Below are 17,617 nucleotides of genomic sequence, written 5' to 3'. Positions count from 1 at the left end.
GTCTCACCCCCACAACCCAAAGATGTGCAGGGTAGGTGGATTGGCCGCGCTAAATTGCCCCTTAATTGGGAAAAAAATGAATTGGGTACTCTATTTATTTTCAACAGTTAAATACTTGACATTGGGCACAAATCAAGCCACCCTCTCTCCTATCGACAACTGGAAAGGGAAGTGGATGATGCACCCGAATGTATTATTATATATGTATTAGAATATTCATCTTGTCTTTTATTTTGGTGACTCCCCAGATGCTGAATATATCCCCATGTGTCAATCCAGATGTCCCAGAGCACAGAGCCCAGAGCCCAGAGCCCAGTGCTCAGTGCCCAGAGCCCAGAGTCCAGTGCCCAGAGCCCAGAGCCCAGAGCCCAGTGCCCAGAGCCCAGTGCCCAGACCCCAGAGCCCAGTGCCCAGAGCCCAGAGCCCAGTGCTCAGAGCCCAGAGTCCAGAGCCCAGAGCCCAGAGCCCAGTGCCCAGAGCACAGAGCACAGAGCCCAGTGCACAAAGCCCAGTGCCCAGAGCCCAGTGCCCAGAGCCCAGATCCCAGTGCCCAGAGCCCAGAGCCCAGAGCCCAGAGTCCAGTGCCCAGAGCCCAGAGCCCAGAGCCCAGTGCCCAGAGCCCAGTGCCCAGACCCCAGAGCCCAGTGCCCAGAGCCCAGAGCCCAGTGCTCAGAGCCCAGAGTCCAGAGCCCAGAGCCCAGAGCCCAGTGCCCAGAGCACAGAGCACAGAGCCCAGTGCTCAGTGCCCAGAGCCCAGAGTCCAGTGCCCAGAGCCCAGAGCCCAGAGCCCAGTGCCCAGAGCCCAGTGCCCAGACCCCAGAGCCCAGTGCCCAGAGCCCAGAGCCCAGTGCTCAGAGCCCAGAGTCCAGAGCCCAGAGCCCAGAGCCCAGTGCCCAGAGCACAGAGCACAGAGCCCAGTGCACAAAGCCCAGTGCCCAGAGCCCAGTGCCCAGAGCCCAGATCCCAGTGCCCAGAGCCCAGAGCCCAGAGCCCAGTGCCCAGTGCCCAGAGCACAGAGTCCAGTGCCCAGTGCCCAGAGCACAGAGCACAGTGCTCAGTGCCCAGAGCACAGAGCCCAGTGCCCAGAGCCCAGTGCCCAGTGCCCAGAACACAGAGCCCAGTGCCCAGAGCCCAGTGCCCAGTGCCCAGAGCACAGAGCCCAGTGTCCAGTGTCCAGTGCCCAGTGCCCAGTGCCCAGAGCACAGAGCACAGTGCCCAGTGCCCTGAGCCCAGTGCCCAGAGCCAGTGCCCAGAGCACAGAGCCCAGAGCACAGAGGAATTAATCGAGTGAGAATTCCTTGTACTCCTTCTCAGATGCTGTTTGGTGAATTGGACATTTTGAATTCTCCCTCTGTGTATCCGAACAGGCGCCAGAATGTGGCGACTAGGGGATTTTCACAGTAACTTCATTGCAGTGTTAATGTAAGCCTACTTGTGACAATAAAGAGTATTATTATACAAGTAAATCCTTCCTTAGACACAGAAACCAAAACAGTCGACAGAGTTCCAGGTATAATCTCCCCAAAGCTGCAGCCAGACTTATTTCTCTCATAATCTATACTCCCTTGAAATAAAGGTTAACATATCATTTATTTGATTTTCTAATCAATTGCTGTACTTCTATACCAACTGTCTGATTCACATACCAGGATACCGAAATCATTTAGCATACCAACATTAAAAGGAAATTCCAATTAAGGGGCAATTTTAGCGTGGCCAATCCACCTAGCCCGCACATCTTTGGGTTGTGAGGGTGAAATGAAATGAAAAAAATGAAACTCGCTTATTGTCACAAGTAGGCTTCAAATCAAGTTACTGTGAAAAGCCCCTAGTCGCCACATTCCGGCACCTGCTCGGGGAGGCTGGTACGGGAATTGAACTGTGCTGCTGGCCTGCCTTGGTCTGCTTTCAAAGCCAGCGATTTAGCCCAGTGCTAAACAGCCTCTGAGGCTCCACATGGACAGTGACCCAGGGCCGGGATCAAACCCGGGTCCTTGGCGCGGTAAGGCAGCAGTGCTAACCACTGTGCCGCCGTGCTGCTGCTGACGTACGAGCATTTACTATTTTTTTTAAATCTTAAAAACAATGGGCTGGTTCTCTGTTTCGCCGGCAGCACACCCGCGGACTTCCCAATGGCGTGAGGGTGCCCACAATGGGAAACCCCGGCTGCCAGGACAGAGGGGCCTGCTGCCAGCGGGCTGGGATGGGGGGGGGCACCAGGAAACGGAAGTGGATCATTTCCTGCTTCTCCAAACACCCTTAATTTGACACTTCCTCCTCCAATAATCTAGCTCGTCTATAAACCTTTGCAGTGTCATTGCATCTTCCTAACATCTTACTTCACCCGTTAGCTTTCTATTGTCAGTGAACTTGGGTAGTCAGCTCTCTGTCCCCTTATTTAATTCATTGGTGTAGATTGCAAATAGCTGAGGCCCAGGCACTGATCCGTGCCGCACTCCACTTGTTACCTGTTTATTCTTACTCTCTTTCTGTCCATTAACCAACCCTCAGTGACTGGGACATGAGGTCGAGACACTCAGCCATAGTCATCAGAGACTGAGCCATGCCTTGGACACCACACCCGTGACTCGGACATCATGCTCCAGGTTTCCCACTGTGGACACAACCTGAGCCTGGGTGCCCCGCATTGTCGGCACCACCTTCTGTGCCTAAGGCCTTTGGGACTATCGATAACCCTTCTGAATCTCACCCTCTGACCTATCATCTCGAGCAGCTCAGGAAGAGCCTGGTCCAAAGGCTCGGTATCTGGCTAGGGCCCAGCTGAGTCCTGGGATCCAGCCAACCTCCAACTGCCAGAGGTGTGGCCGAGGACAGAGCGGTCACCCACGCGGAGGCTGGCGGATGCCGCAGAGGTGCGGAACCACCAGGCTCCGGCCGGAGGACCTGTCAAACGTGAGTTGTTGTTGCCTTACTGACTGACCCATCCCTCCCACCGACCACAGGTCCATTCTCCCGCCAGTCCTCCAGCCGACGGTGCAGGCCCATCCCGGGCGGCCCCCTCTCCTGACTTCGAGGAGAACACCTCGGAGGAGAGCTCCGAGGATGCCACGATTGATGTGTCACAGCTCTCATCCCCACCCTCCACCAGCGTAGAAACCCAGACCTCGGTGGGAAATGTTAGTGGTCAGGCTTCTGGGGCACAACCTGTTGAGCACCGCGCTGCTGCTGATGTACATCAGGTGGAGGCAGGAACCCCCAGGTGAGACAGCAGTCGGAGGGCTGTTGGATCCCCGGACCCAGCTGGTTCCCAGCTGATGCTGAGCCTCTGGAACAGGGTTACCCGGAGCTGATGGAGGCGGAGCGGCCGGGACATTCAGAGGGAGATGTCAGTGTCACTCCAGCTGATCCATAATAGCTTGGAGGAGTCTTCGAGGCTATGAGTGCAGGAGATGGTGCCAGCAATGAGTGGCACCGAGGCCAACACTACCAGGGTGGCGACCGCAGTGGAGAGCCTGGCGCACGATGTTGGCACCATGAGTGAAGGTGACCAAGGTGTTGCGTAGTCGGTGACAGCCACGCTGAGGGCCTTGCTGGGGGATGTCACCCAGCACCAGGCCAACCTGAGGAGGTTCACAAGAATGATCCCCGGAATGAATAACTTGTTGTCTGAGGAATGGTTGAGGACTCTGGGTCTGTATTTGTTGCAGTTTAGAAGGATGAGGGAGGATCTTATTGAAACTTACAGGACACTGCGAGGCCTGGATAGAGTGGACGTGGAGAGCGTGTTTCCACTTGTAGGAAAAACTAGAACCTGAGGAGACAATCTCAGACCAAAGGGACGATCCTTTAAAACAGAGATGAGGAGGGATTTCTTCAGCCAGAGGGTGGTGAATCTGTGGAACTCTTTGCCGCAGAAGGCTGTGGAGGCCAAATCACTGAGTGTCTTTAAGACAGAGATAGATAGGTTCTTGATCAATAAGGGGATCAGGGGTTATGGGGAGAAGGCAGGAGAATGAGGATGAGAAAAATATCAGCCATGATTGAATGGCGGAGCAGACTCGATGGGCTGAGTGGCCTAATTCTGCTCCTATGTCTTATGGTCCTACAAAGTGGCAGAGCTAGGAGGGTCAGGCACATTAAGGATCTCTGAGGGTACTTGGGTAGGTGGGGGAGGGGGTTGGAGGCGGGAGGGGGTTTGGGGGCTGGGAGAGTGGGGGTGGCAGCATCGGGAGTTGGGTAGGGTGCAGCACATTAAACACCTTTTTGTACAACCATTATGATGCCTCTGCCACTTTCTTCCACAATGCAGGCGGACCCCCGGAGCCCTTGCCCCTCCGTGGTGCTCGCCCACTCTTCGGCCGTGGACATATCCCCGGCGCTGTGTCCCATCTCCTGGGTGCTTGGATGTTGCGCATGTGCTGTTGCCTCCCGCAGTGCTCAAGCACAGTGTCCAGGCATGATGGTCTGATTTGGATGCTAGGCAATAACTCCCACATACTACTGCCCACCCACAGGAATCCACTTGAGTTGTGTCAAGTGCTCACTTAACCATGATTGCCAATTCTGTACTAGCAATAGCCTTCAGCAGCACAGCCAGAGGCCTCAGCAGTCGATGGGGGTTATGGGTGATCGGTGGGGCAGGTGGGCAGGGACTAGGATTGCCCCTGGAATGGATACACATGATCCAGGGGTTGGCATGGTGGTGCCGTGAGTGATTGCCCACCAGTTGCCCCCCCCCAGTGCTTCCCCCCCACCCCACCATGGCGACCCACCCCTGTGGAGGGACCCCATCCCCAACCAAGCTTCCCCCCCTGCCGAGCAGTGGGGCGGCAAGCCCAGCGCCCCCGGGCTCTTTGCCTGTGAGCAAAGATGGCTACTCGCCTCCTTGGCTCTCCACAGAAGGCCTTCCGCCAGATTCACCTTTTCCAAAAGGAGTACTGATCGGCACCAGCGTGAGCACTCGCTGGGGAGGCCGCTGAATGACGGGAGGCTGCAGGATATGGGGTGGCTCCCGTTAATTGTATGGAAATGGAGCTTGAGTGGTGATAATTGATTTCTTGTCATGCTTCAGTGAGATCCCGATTTTGCCGAGGGGAGCGGCCGATTGCATCGCAAACTGTTTGGCGCCTGGCTTGGATCTGATTTTTGGCTTCTCCCGCTATTCAGTGGCCTTGTTACCTTCGCAACGAGGCCGGAGAATTGCACCCTATATTTCTTTTTTAAAATATTTAGAGTGCCCAATTATTTATTTCCAATTAAGGGGCAATTTAGTGTGGCCAATCCACCTACCCTGCACATCTTTGGGTTGTGGGGGTGAGACCCACGTAGACACGGGGAGAATGTGCAAACTCCACATGGACAGTGACCCAGAGCCGGGATCGAACCTGGGTCGTCAGCGCCGTGAGGCAGCAGTGCTAACCACTGCGCCACTCTGCTGCCCCCCCCCCCCTCTATACTGCTAACGATACCTAAGTTATAATTGGATCTTCTTCCATCAACAACCCAAGCCTTCAATGTTGAATTCTCCAATAGAAATAGATATTGGCAGAAAAAAGGGGTCCAAATTGTGAATTTATTGCTGGAAGTGATGTCCTGTTCGGGAATCCCAGTCACTGAAATTGGTGAATCCCATTTCTTCCCATCGCTGAATAGGAAGTGCTGACAGTGAAGTGGGAATGGTATCCTGGAACTCTGGGCGGATTGTGACTAATCCTGAATTATATTTTCAACTTTTCCCCAATGAAATGACTGCCACAGGAGGCTGGAGTCCCTTTGCCATTTCCACCGCTCGGATTCTCTGAAGATTTGTTTCCAGAAAGGGGACGGCCAGACCGCCCTTGATTGGCACCAAGTGGTATTGGTGACAATGTGCTCAGTTCCGTTATTGGCAGAACGCACTCCTTTTCTGAACTTTATGGAAGAAAGTTGCCAGTAAAAATGCCGCTTTTTGTTATTTTCGTGGCTGGTGAGTATTGTATCTTTACCTGGATCTAGCGGCAGGTCATCTTTGAAATGATTTGTGCTGCATTCTCTATCCGGTGACATTGTGATTTATGACATGTTGGTTCTGTGCTTTGCGAAACTGGATTGTCCTCTCCAGGGACACGAATTCCTGGTGATTTGGGATTGTCCTCATCTCTCCCGGGAGGATCCATAGAGTCAGGTCGCTGCCGGCTGATTGGCAGTTGTGTGGAAGATGAAAGTTAGGCATCAGTCCACCTTTTCATCCAATCATCCAACATCCAATTCAGATGTTTGCCTTAGCCAGGGACTCCTCCTTCTACCTTCATCCCTCCCGAGATGTCCTCAAGCAGTGAAGGCCATTTGCCCACAGCTGCGAGTGTGGGTCACCTGGATGTGGGCTTGTGCACCGCCTGCCTGGGATTGGGGGCGAATCTCCTCCAAATCCCTGCTGAACCTTTAGCCGAGGGCTGCCTCCTTGCATGTTCCCACATGGGTGCAGGGCAGAGCCCATGGGGAGCGTGTGAACGGACCAGAAAAGCTGCTAGCCAAGTGATATACTGTGAAAAAGCAGACGCTATTAACGTGTTGCAAAGGGAAAGTGAGGGTTAACAACATGGAAGTAATATATTGTAAGAGCTGAAAATGCATTTGCAAGACCGAATGGGAACTGACCAGAGTGGGAGTTTTCTGACTAAGATGCTGCTTTGTCCATTGTTTTGAAGGTCCTAGCTATAGTGTAAACGTGATGGTAATCACGTTTAATCACTGTATGAATATTGCTTGGGTAACTGTATTAAAGTATCAAATCATGTTAATTTTGGAAGGGTAAATGCAAATGAACTATTATTTGTATAAGAATTATAGGAATGATGTATTGCAGTTGAGTGGGGAACCTGTAAAATAAAAAATAATTGGCACCGTCCCAGATGACCATAGGGTGCTTCTCCCTTTCATAGAATTTACAGTGCAGAAGGAGGCCATTCGGCCCATTGAGTCTTTGGCCCTTGGAAAGAGCACCCCATTTAAGCCCACACTTCCAACCTATCCCCATAACCCCACCTAACCTTTTTTAGACACTAAGGGCAATTTATCGTGGTCAATCCACCTAACCCGCACATCTTTGGACTGTGGGAGGAAACCGGAGCACCCGGAGGAAACCCACGCAGACACGGGGAGGACGTGCAGACTCTGCACAGACAGTGACCCAAGCCGGAATCGAACCTGGGACCCTGGAGCTGTGAGGCAACAGTGCTAACCACTGTGCTACCCTGCTGCCCACATACTTGCACATGCTAACTCTCTTCATCAATACACACGAAGGATCAATGGCTGTTACATCATTAGCAAGGTGAACAGGAGCTGACCAAATGGCCTCAGAGAACTTCTCCGCCAATCAGTTAGACCATGGCTGGACGATTAGGGCACTGAGACAGGAAGCTGCCAGTAAATGGAGCTGTAATTATTATTTGGAACCCAGTCATTGAATTCTGAGGGATGTTTAATTCTAGCAACAAGCAGAGATATCTGACAAATACTCTCCTCCCATCAAGTTATAGTTAATGGTTAATACAGGAGATTTTTTAATCAGTAAATATACCTAGCCGAATATTAAATTGAGATTAAATAAAATCTAATTACTGCGGATGCTGGAAATCTGACATAACACCAATAAATGCTGGGGGAAACTCAGCAGGTCGGGCAGCATCTGTGAAGAGAGAAACCGAGTTAAACTCGTCACTTGGTGGCAGCACTGTTGCCTCATGGCGCCGAGGTCCCATGTTGGAACCCGGCTCTGGGTCACTGAACATAGAACATACAGTGCAGGAGGCCATTCGGCCCATCGAGTCTGCACCGACCCACTTAGGCCCTCACTTCCACCCTATCCACATAACCCAATATCCCCTCCTAACCTTTTTGGTCACTAAGGGCAATTTATCATGGCCAATCCACCTAACCTGCACGTCTTTGGACAGTGGGAGGAAACCGGAGCACCCGGAGGAAACCCACGCAGACACAGGGAGAACGTGCAGACTCCTCACAGACAGTGACCCAGCAGGGAATCGAACCTGGGACCCTGGCGCTGTGAAGCCACAGTGCTATCCACTTGTAATACCATGTTGCCCACTGTCCGTGTAGAGTTTGCACATTCTCCCCGTGTTTGCATGGGTTTCGCCCCCACAACCCAAAGATGTGCAGGGTAGGTGGATTGGCCACGCTAAATTGCCCCTTAATTGGAAAAAATGAATTGGATACTCTAAATATATTTTTTTGAAAACTCGTCACTTGGACTGAGAATGTGAGCTGTGTTTCTCAGTTGGTACATGGCAGCGCCCCAGAGCTTATCCAGCATTTTCTGGTTTTATATGAAAATTGTGACTGATTTTCAATGTGGGTGGTATGGTGGTTAGTGCCAGGGACCTGGGTTTAATTCCAGCCTTGGGTGACTGTCTATGTGAGTTTGCACTCTCTCCCCGTGTCTGCGTGGGTTTCCTCCCGCAGTCCAAAGATGTGCAGCTTAGGTGGATTGGTCATGCTAAATTGCCCCTTAGTGTCCAGGGATGTTCAGGTTAAGTGAGGTTACGGGTATAGGGTGGGAAAGTGGATCTGGGTAGGTTGCCCTATCAGAGGATCGGTGCAGACTTGATGGGCCAAATGGTCTCATTCTACACTGCAGGGAGATATTTTAGTTTATAAAACAGACAAAGTGCATAACAACAGGAAACAGTAAAAAGGTAAAACACAGAACGTCACGAGTATTTCACCCTTACCAGGAAACACAGTGGATTATCATAAGAATATAATAACTAGAAGCAGGAGTAGGCCATCTGGTCCCTCGAGCCTGCTCCGTCATCCAATGAGATCATGGTTGATCTTTTTGTGAACTCAGTTCCACTTACCCGCCCGCTCACCATAACCCTTAATTCCTTTACTGTTCAAAAATCTGTCTACCTTTGTCTTAAAAACATTTAGCGAGGTCACCTCAACTGCTTCACTGGGCAGGGAATTCCACAGATTCACAGTCTTTTGGGTGAAGAAGTTCCTCCTCAATTCAGTCCTAAATCTGCTCCCCCTTATTTTGAGGCTATGCCCCCTAATTCTAGTTTCCACGGTTCTGTGGAGGGAATAATTGGTATAAATCTTCCACAATAACATCACACTATTTGAGAAGAGGAGACGCGGAAAGTTGACGATTCAGTTGAAATTAATTGTGGGCTTCTTGTGGAAGTAACTCACTCCCATTCTGATATATTTATTCTTGATGTAAAGGATGATGATTGTGCAAAATGGACGCAAATAGAAGTGCCCAGCTTGCATCATCACTGAATGTGTGTGCATCTCACTGATACCGCCTGTGCTTGATGACATGTCTGAATGTTGACTCTTTCTCAGCTCCTTCCTTTAGGTTTGAATCGTTGAACTCTGTTATTTTCTGTTACAGTTTTTCTGACCGTCTCTGGGAATGTCGCAATGGCAGGTTGGTGTCTGAAGCTGACAGAGGGGAAGTTAATTGGATGAATCACCCGCAAAAAGCACTTGATCGCTGAGGAACTTCCCACCCTTTCACAGGACAAGTCTCAGCAATAGTCAGCAGTTCCAGCTGCTTTTGTTTCGATTTGATTGGATTGACACTGTCAGTAATTCCCAGTCCTGTCTGGTTTCACCAGATAGTTGAATATTTGATTTCCTGTTTGCAGGAGCAATCGCATTTATTTCATATCTATAAATTAGGCAAAAAAGCAGTCTGGAGATGCAGATCAGACTCAGGGCGAGGGGGGAACGGGGTTCCTGGATCTGTCAGTGTGGGGGGCAGCTGGTGGAGTTAGTGGGAGTGGATTCCAAAGTTTAGAGATTGACAGCAATGGATAGATTTGAAGGAATCGCCTCCCGGGCTGATATTCCCCTGGGTAAGGACACAGGGGCACTGAGAAAAGTTGGCCAAGTTGAGTTCAGGCTCAGCTCGGTGACCGCAGTCCCATCCCGAATCTGCGACATGTTCAATGTTTGTAAAGGATTTCTCGGAATCCAATCATAGAACATAGAACATTACAGCGCAGTACAGGCCCTTCAGCCCTCGATGTTGCGCCGACCTGTGAAACCACTCTAAAGCCCATCTACACTATTCCCTTATCGTCCATATGTCTATCCAATGACCATTTGAATGCCCTTAATGTTGGCGAGTCCACTACTGTTGCAGGCAGGGCATTCCACGCCCTTACTACTCTCTGAGTAAAGAACCTACCTCTGACATCTGTCCTACATCTATCTCCCCTCAATTTAAAGCTATGTCCCCTCGTGCTAGACATCACCATCCGAGGAAAAAGGCTCTCACTGTCCACCCTATCTAATCCTCTGATCATCTTGTATGCCTCAATTAAGTCACCTCTTAACCTTCTTCTCTCTAACGAAAACAGCCTCATGTCCCTCAGCCTTTCCTCATAAGATCTTCCCTCCAAACCAGGCAACATTCTGGTAAATCTCCTCTGCACCCTTTCCAATGCTTCCACATCCTTCCTATAATGCGACGACCAGAATTGCACGCAATACTCCAAATGCGGCCGCACCAGAGTTTTGTACAGCTGCAACATGACCTCATGGCTCCGAAACTCAATCCCTCTACCAATAAAAGCTAACACACCGTACGCCTTCTTAACAACCCTCTCAACCTGGGTGGCAACTTTCAGGGATCTATGTACATGGACACCGAGATCTCTCTGCTCATCCACACTGCCAAGAATCTTACCATTAGCCCAGTACTCTGTCTTCCTGTTATTCCTTCCAAAATGAATCACCTCACACTTTTCTGCATTAAACTCCATTTGCCACCTCTCAGCCCAGCACTGCAGCTTATCTATGTCCCTCTGTAACTTGTAGCATCCTTCCGCACTGCCCACAACTCCACCGACTTTAGTGTCATCCGCACATTTACTCACTCATCCTTCTACGCCCTCCTCCAGGTCATTTATAAAAATGACAAACAGCAGTGGCCCCAAAACAGATCCTTGTGGTACACCACTAGTAACTGGACTCCAGTCTGAACATTTCCCATCAACCACCACCCTTTGTCTTCTTCCAGCTCGCCAATTTCTGATCCAAACTGCTAAATCACCCTGAATCTCATGCCTCCGTATTTTCTGCAATAGCGTACTGTGGGGAACCTTATCAAACGCTTTACTGAAATCCATATACACCACATCAACTGCTTTACCCTGATCCACCTGTTTGGTCACCTTCTCAAAGTACTCAATAAGGTTTGTGAGGCATGACCTACCCTTCACAAACAGTGTTGACTATCTCTAATCAAATTATTCCTTTCCAGATGATTATACATCCTATCTCTTATAAACCTTTCCAAGATTTTGCCCACAACAGAAGTAAGGCTCACTGGTCTATAGTTACCGGGGTTGTCTCTACTCCCCTTCATGAACAAGGGGACAACATTTGCTATCCTCCAGTCTTCTGGCACTATTCCTGTTGACAAAGATGACTTAAAGATCAAAGCCAAAGGCTCAGCAATCTCCTCCCTAGCTTCCCAGAGAATCCTAGGATAAATCCCATCCGGCCCAGGGGACTAATCTATTTTCACACTTTCCAGAATTGCTAACACCTCCTCCCTATGAACCTCAAGCCCTTCTAGTCTAGTAGACTGTATCTCAGTAGTTTCCTCGACAACATTGTCCTTTCCCTGTGTGAATACTGACGAAAAATATTCATTTAGCATCTCTCCTATCTCCTCGGACTCCACACACAACTTCCCACTACTGTCCTTGACTGGCCCTACTCTTACCCTAGTCATTCTTTTATTCCTGACATATCTATAGAAAGCTTTAGAGTTATCCTTGATCCTACCTGCCAAAGACTTCTCATGTCCCCTCCTGGCTCTTCTTAGCTCTCTCTTTAGGTCCTTCCTAGCTAACTTGTAACTATCGAACGCCCTAACTGAAACTTCACGTCTCATCTTTATATAACCCTCCTTCCTCTTGACAAGTGTTTCAACTGCTTTAGTAAACCACGGTTCCCTCGCTCGACCACATCCTCCCTGTCTGACAGGTACATATTTATCAAGGACACGCAGTAGCTGTTCCTTGAACAAGCTCCATATTTCCATTGTACCCATCCCCTGCAGTTTTCCTCTCCATCCAATGCATCCTAAGTCTTGCCTCATCGCATCATAATTGCCTTTCCCCCCCGATATAACTCTAGCCCTGCGGTATATATCTATCCTTTTCCATCACTAAAGTAAACATAATCGAATTGTGGTCACTATCACCAAAGTGCTCACCTACCTCCAAATCTAACACCTGTCCTGGTTCATTACCCAGTACCAAATCCAATACGGCCTCGCCTCTCGTTGGCCTATCTACATACTGTGTCAGGAAACCCCCCTGCACACATTGGACAAAATCGGACCCATCTAAAGTACTCAAACTATAGCGTTTCCAGTCAATATTTGGAAAGTTAAAATCCCCCATATCAACTACCCTGTTACTTTCGCTCCTAGCCAGAATCATCTTTGCAATCCTTTCCTCTACATCTCTGGAACTTTTTGGAGGCCTATAGAAAACCCCTAACAGGGTGACCTCACCTTTCCTGTTTCTAACTTCAGCCCATACTACCTCAGTAGACGAGTCCTCATCAAACGTTCTTTCTGCCACCGTAATACTGTCCTTGACTAACAATGCCACCCCTCCCCCTCTTTTACCACCTTCCCTGAGCTTACTGAAATATCTAAACCCCGGCACCTGCAACAACCATTCCTGTCCCTGCTCTATCCATGTCTCCGAAATGGCCACAACATCAAAGTCCCAGGTACCAACCCATGCCGCACGTTCACCCACCTTATTCCGGATGCTCCTGGCTTTGAAGTAGACACACTTTAAACCACCTTCCTGTCTGCCGGTACACTCCTGCAACTTTGAAACCTTACTCATTATCTCACTACTCTCAACCTCCTGTATACTGGAGCAACAATTCAGGTTCCCAATTCCCTGCTGAACTAGTTTAAACCCTCCCGAAGAGCATTAGCAAATATGCCCCCCAGTATATTGGTACCCCTCTGGTCCAGGTGTAGAACATCCCGTTTGTAGAGGTCCCACCGACCCCAGAATGATCCCCAATTATCCAGGAATCTGAAACCCTCCCTCCTGCACCATCCCTGTAGCCACGTGTTCAACTGCTCTCTCTCCCTATCCCTTATCTCACTAGCATGTGGAACAGGTAATAACCCAGAGATAATAACTCTGTTTGTCCTAGATCTAAGTTTCCACCCTAGCTCCCTGAATTCCTGCCTTACATCCCTATCCCTTTCCTACCTATGTCGTTGGTACCTATGTGGACCACGACTTGGGGCTGCTCCCCCTCCCCTTTAAGGATCCCGAAAGCACAATCCGAGACAGGACTTAGCGACGCTCTTGATAGGCTGGGGAGGGTGAAGGGTACAAGTCAACCCTTTATCAGTGGGATAGTCCCGAAAGATGTGCTTGTTAGATAATTTGGACATTCTGAATTCTCCCTCTGTGTACCCGAACAGGCGCCGGAGTGTGGTGACTAGGGGCTTTTCACAGTAACTTCATTGCAGTGTTAATGTAAGGCTACTTGTGACAATAATAAAGATTATTATTATTATGTTCCGCTGCTGTCTGGTGGGATAGAATAAAGAGGGTTCACAGAAACCGTTTCTGCACTCCAACCTTCAAGAGGGAATGTTGAATGTTGTCACAGTAAGAAGTCTTACAACACCAGGTTAAAGTCCAACAAGTTTATTTGGAATCACGAGCTTTCTTAGGATAGCTCCTTCCTCAGGTGAGTGATGAAGGAGCAGTGCTCCGAAAGTTAGTGATTCCAAACAAACCTGTTGGACTTTAGCCTGCTGTTGTAAGACTTCTTACTGTGCTCACCCCAGTCCAACGCCGGCATCTCCACATCATGAATGTTGTCATGTGTGGGTTGTGGATGAGCTGACATTATCTATGGTGTGTTCCAGGTGAGCTGACATTATCTATGGTGTGTTCCAGGTGAGCTGACATTATCTATGGTGTGTTCCAGGTGAGCTGACATTATCTATGGTGTGTTCCAGGTGAGCTGACATTATCTGTGGAGCCCCAGTCAGGCTCAGTGAGGAGTGGAGATGGTGTGAAATTCACCTGCAAGCTAAATGGACCCGGGCCAGTGGCCACAATGTTCCTGTACAGGGAGCGAGCAGTCTGGAAGCGAATCATAACCATATCGGGAAAGGGCCTCCAGGGTGTCTTCGAGTTCCAGGTGCAGAGATCAGATGAAGGGACTTACTATTGTGTGTATGACAGCGACAGGTTCGCGTCGGTAGCCTACAGTAACCGTGTGACACTAACTGTCAAAGGTGAGATTCCTGTTTGTGTTTCCCATCCTGTTTCTTCCTTGTGGGGAGGGTCTTCCAATAGGAGGGGATATGTGAGGAGGGAAGCAAAGGTAAACATCCCCAGCCAATCAGCAATGGCCATTCCTCCAAGGTAGAGATAGTTTGGGTATAAAACAAGCAAAATTCAAAAAAGAGGAAACAAATTTCATATCATATGAAAGGGACAAGGGTAACTTGGCTAAGGGATAGGAACAGTGCTGATGTGATGTTTTACTAAGTAGAGGGGAGAACTTCAGATGAATTTCCAACCAGGTCCTGGCTGTCACTAAAACCACTTACTCCCAACTCGCGAGCATCAGCCGCTCTTCTGCTGCTGAAACCTCACCCACACCTTTTGCTAACTCCGGCTGACTTTTTATAAACTTGGGGCTATCCATAAATCCTATGTTCCACCCCCACCAGCCCGCCTCTGCTCGCTGACCTTCTCCGTCCCGCTATTAAGCATTGATTTTCAAGTTCCCGTCCACATCTTCAAATGGCTCCATGTTCCATTCCTCTCCCTTAACGGTAATCTCCAATCCTCGCCCTGTGGGATATCCCCAATCTCCTCCACCTGCCCTCTTACACATCCCTGACCTTAATCTCCATTGCCGGTTTACCTCCTAAACTCAGGAATTCCCTCCGTAAACCTCACCTCTCTTTCCTGCGTAAAGACCTGCCACAAGAGTTCCCGATTGGACCAAACTTGTGGTTATTTCTGGACTAATATTTCATCTTGTGGCCCAGTGTTCACCTTCTTTAGTGTTATGCTCCCGCAAAGGCCTGGGGGCTGTTTGATGATGTTAAATATGCTCTAAATTACCCTGCTATTGTTCTTACAGATAAATGATCTGGTCTTTGTTATGGGAAATACAATTTCAAAGTTTGAGGATGACACTAATTTTAAGGAAGCAGTAAATAGTTAGCAGGATAGTAGCAGACTTTGGGAGGGCAGAGACAGACAGCTGTGGGGGGGGGGGGAGGTGGAGCTGTGTGGGGGGAGGTGTGGGGGGAGGTGGAGCTGTGTGGGGGGGGAGGGGGTGCTCTGTGGGGGGGGAGGGGGTGCTCTGTGGGGAGAGCTCTGTGGGTGAGAGAGGGGAGCTCTGTGGGGTAGAAAGGGGAGCTCTGTGGGGGAGAGAGGGGATCTCTGTGGGGGGGTAGGAGGTGTTCTGTGGGGGGAGCTCTGTGGGGCAGAGAGAAGAACTCTGTGGGTGAGAGAGGGGAGCTCTGGGGGTGTTAGAGGTGAGAGGGTTAGAGTTCTGGTAAAACGGTATAGCTGTGGAGGGCTGTTAGAGCAGATGGGGATTTGTGAGGTGAGTTGGAGAGAAAGTGTTTCCTTTGGCAACTAATCAGAAGTCTTAAATTTAAAATAATTGGCAAAAGAACAAGAGATAAAGCGGGAGCGAGGAAAAATCAATGCACAGTCTTTATGATCTGAAATGCATTTTGGTGGAAGTAGATCCACGATAGACATATAACTCGACATAAACTTGACAATTTTCAGAGTTTTGTCTGAAACGTAATCATTTTCTCATCTCCTACAATAGGATCGATTTGGCCAATAGCAATGGGGTGTCGTTTGGGTGTCGTTTTCATCCTACACTTGGTTGTGATCTCCGTGTGGTGCTGGAAACCTGCCAATAAGGAACGCCTGAAGATAGACCTGACAGTGACTGAGCTTACTAAAACAGCGGAATCACTTTGAAATCGGATGTAGCATTAAAATAATCTGTTTCTACAGCTCTTCATTTCTGGCAATTGACTATCTGCCATCAAGTGGAAATCATGTAAACCATTAAACATCGAGGAACAAGTTGCTTTGCAGCGAGCTTTGGTCACAGTCATAAGGTTGACCATTCTAATAAGCAATGGGTCCTGAGTTTAGAGCTGACACTCTGCCCTCAGGGTGTACGGCCCAGATAGAGCTGACAAACTAACTACTAATGGGAAGAGATTATTGTGTTTCTATTTCAGAGGAAGACCCAATTCTAGAAACTTGTCGACAATGAAGCAAAATCTGCCCAAAACTGAGACATTGTAAAACACATGAGGTCCGTTCTGTGTTTGTGGGGTTGGCACTGTTAACTAATTAATTAACTAACTAATTAACATAAGCTCAATTACTTCTCATAAATGCCAAGTTTAACTGTGATAGTGTTATTAGCTGCTCCTCCTTATTTGTTATTATTCAGTCAAATGTTATTAGTTGCTTTGTGGATGTTATCAAATTAAATTGTTCGTAATTGCATTAGTGGATCTTATTTCTTCTGTGACAATTGTCAAATAAGAGGATTATCTTCAATAATTACAGTTCACTCACTTACTATCACTGTGTTACTCAGAGTGGCGGGTTGTCTATGTTTAGTACTATGAGTTGTTTGAGACATCTTCTGGTCATTGGGTAATGAAGAGCAGTTTATATTCTCTTTTAACAAAACAAAAATGAAATGAAATAATAATAATCAGAGGGGGTGACAGCTGCTCATGGGGCATTGTGACTAAATCGAAAGTACTAAAGGAAACTTAACTAACTCAACCAACCCGCCATTCCTGGGGATGGTGATGCAATCCAGCGCCCACCGTGTGCTCCCTCACCAGGGCCACTCAGCCACAAGCACCTTGGAAGAGAGGCAGACAGTTGGAACAGATGGTCCCTTGACTGTCCTCTGCCTGGACCTGTTTTTGGTCACCTTGGCCAGGAGCAGGATTCCAAGAAGGTCGTCCTCTCTCTCCACCCCCCCCCTCCCCCTCCGCACCTGGTTAAGGCAGAATTCTGAACATTTTGTCGAACCCTAAAACGGATTAATTGGAGGACAAGGTCACTTCCACACAAAAACAGGTGGGCAGCATGGTAGCACAGTGGTTAGCACTGTTGCTTCACAGCTCCAGGGTCCCAGGTTTGATTTCCGTCTTGGGTCACTGTCTACGTGGAGTCTGCACGTCCTCCCCGTGTCTGCGTGGGTTTCCTCCGGGTGCTCCGGTTTTCTCCCACAGTCCAAAGATGTGCGGGTTAGGCGGATTGGCCATGATAAATTGTCCTTAGTGTCCAAAAACATTAGGTGGGGTTACTGGGTTACGGGGATAGAGTGGAGGCAAGGGCTTAAGTAGGGTGCTCTTTCCAAGGGCAGGTGCATTCTCGATAGGCCGAATGGCCTCCTTCTGCACTGTAAATTCTATGGTTAAGAACCCATTGGAACATGGTGTTAACTCGACATTATTACAACTACCCACCTCTTGCAGCTTTTGATTGGTTGATGCTCAGTAACGGGAAAGCTGGAAAAAAACTATTTTTGCTAAAAGTATCCATCTCACTATTTC

At 49.1% G+C, this 17,617-nt stretch overlaps 1 protein-coding gene across 1 annotated transcript; it reads left to right on the top strand.

The window, feature by feature from the left end:
* The first annotated feature begins 5,825 nt into the window (after positions 1–5,825).
* On the top strand, positions 5,826–16,547 carry LOC140403797 (protogenin B-like). The gene is made up of 4 exons (XM_072491959.1): positions 5,826–5,926; positions 9,365–9,400; positions 14,000–14,281; positions 15,847–16,547. The coding sequence occupies exons 1-4, from the start codon at positions 5,899–5,901 to the stop codon at positions 16,002–16,004; spliced, it is 504 nt and encodes a 167-aa protein (XP_072348060.1). The 5' UTR covers positions 5,826–5,898; the 3' UTR covers positions 16,005–16,547.
* Positions 16,548–17,617: the final 1,070 nt, after the last annotated feature.

Source organism: Scyliorhinus torazame, chromosome 29 (assembly GCF_047496885.1).
Source record: "Scyliorhinus torazame isolate Kashiwa2021f chromosome 29, sScyTor2.1, whole genome shotgun sequence".
NCBI lineage: Eukaryota > Metazoa > Chordata > Chondrichthyes > Carcharhiniformes > Scyliorhinidae > Scyliorhinus > Scyliorhinus torazame.
Note: the sequence above shows the minus strand (reverse complement) of the source record. Positions and strands in the feature narration are given on the sequence as shown.

Coding starts and splice junctions, on each gene's coding strand:
- LOC140403797 (XM_072491959.1), top strand. CDS start 5,899: ATGCCGCTTTTTGTTATTTTCGTGGCTG. Junction 5,927..9,364: donor TTTTGTTATTTTCGTGGCTG/GTGAGTATTGTA, acceptor TTTCTGTTACAG/TTTTTCTGACCGTCTCTGGG. Junction 9,401..13,999: donor TGGGAATGTCGCAATGGCAG/GTTGGTGTCTGA, acceptor GGTGTGTTCCAG/GTGAGCTGACATTATCTGTG.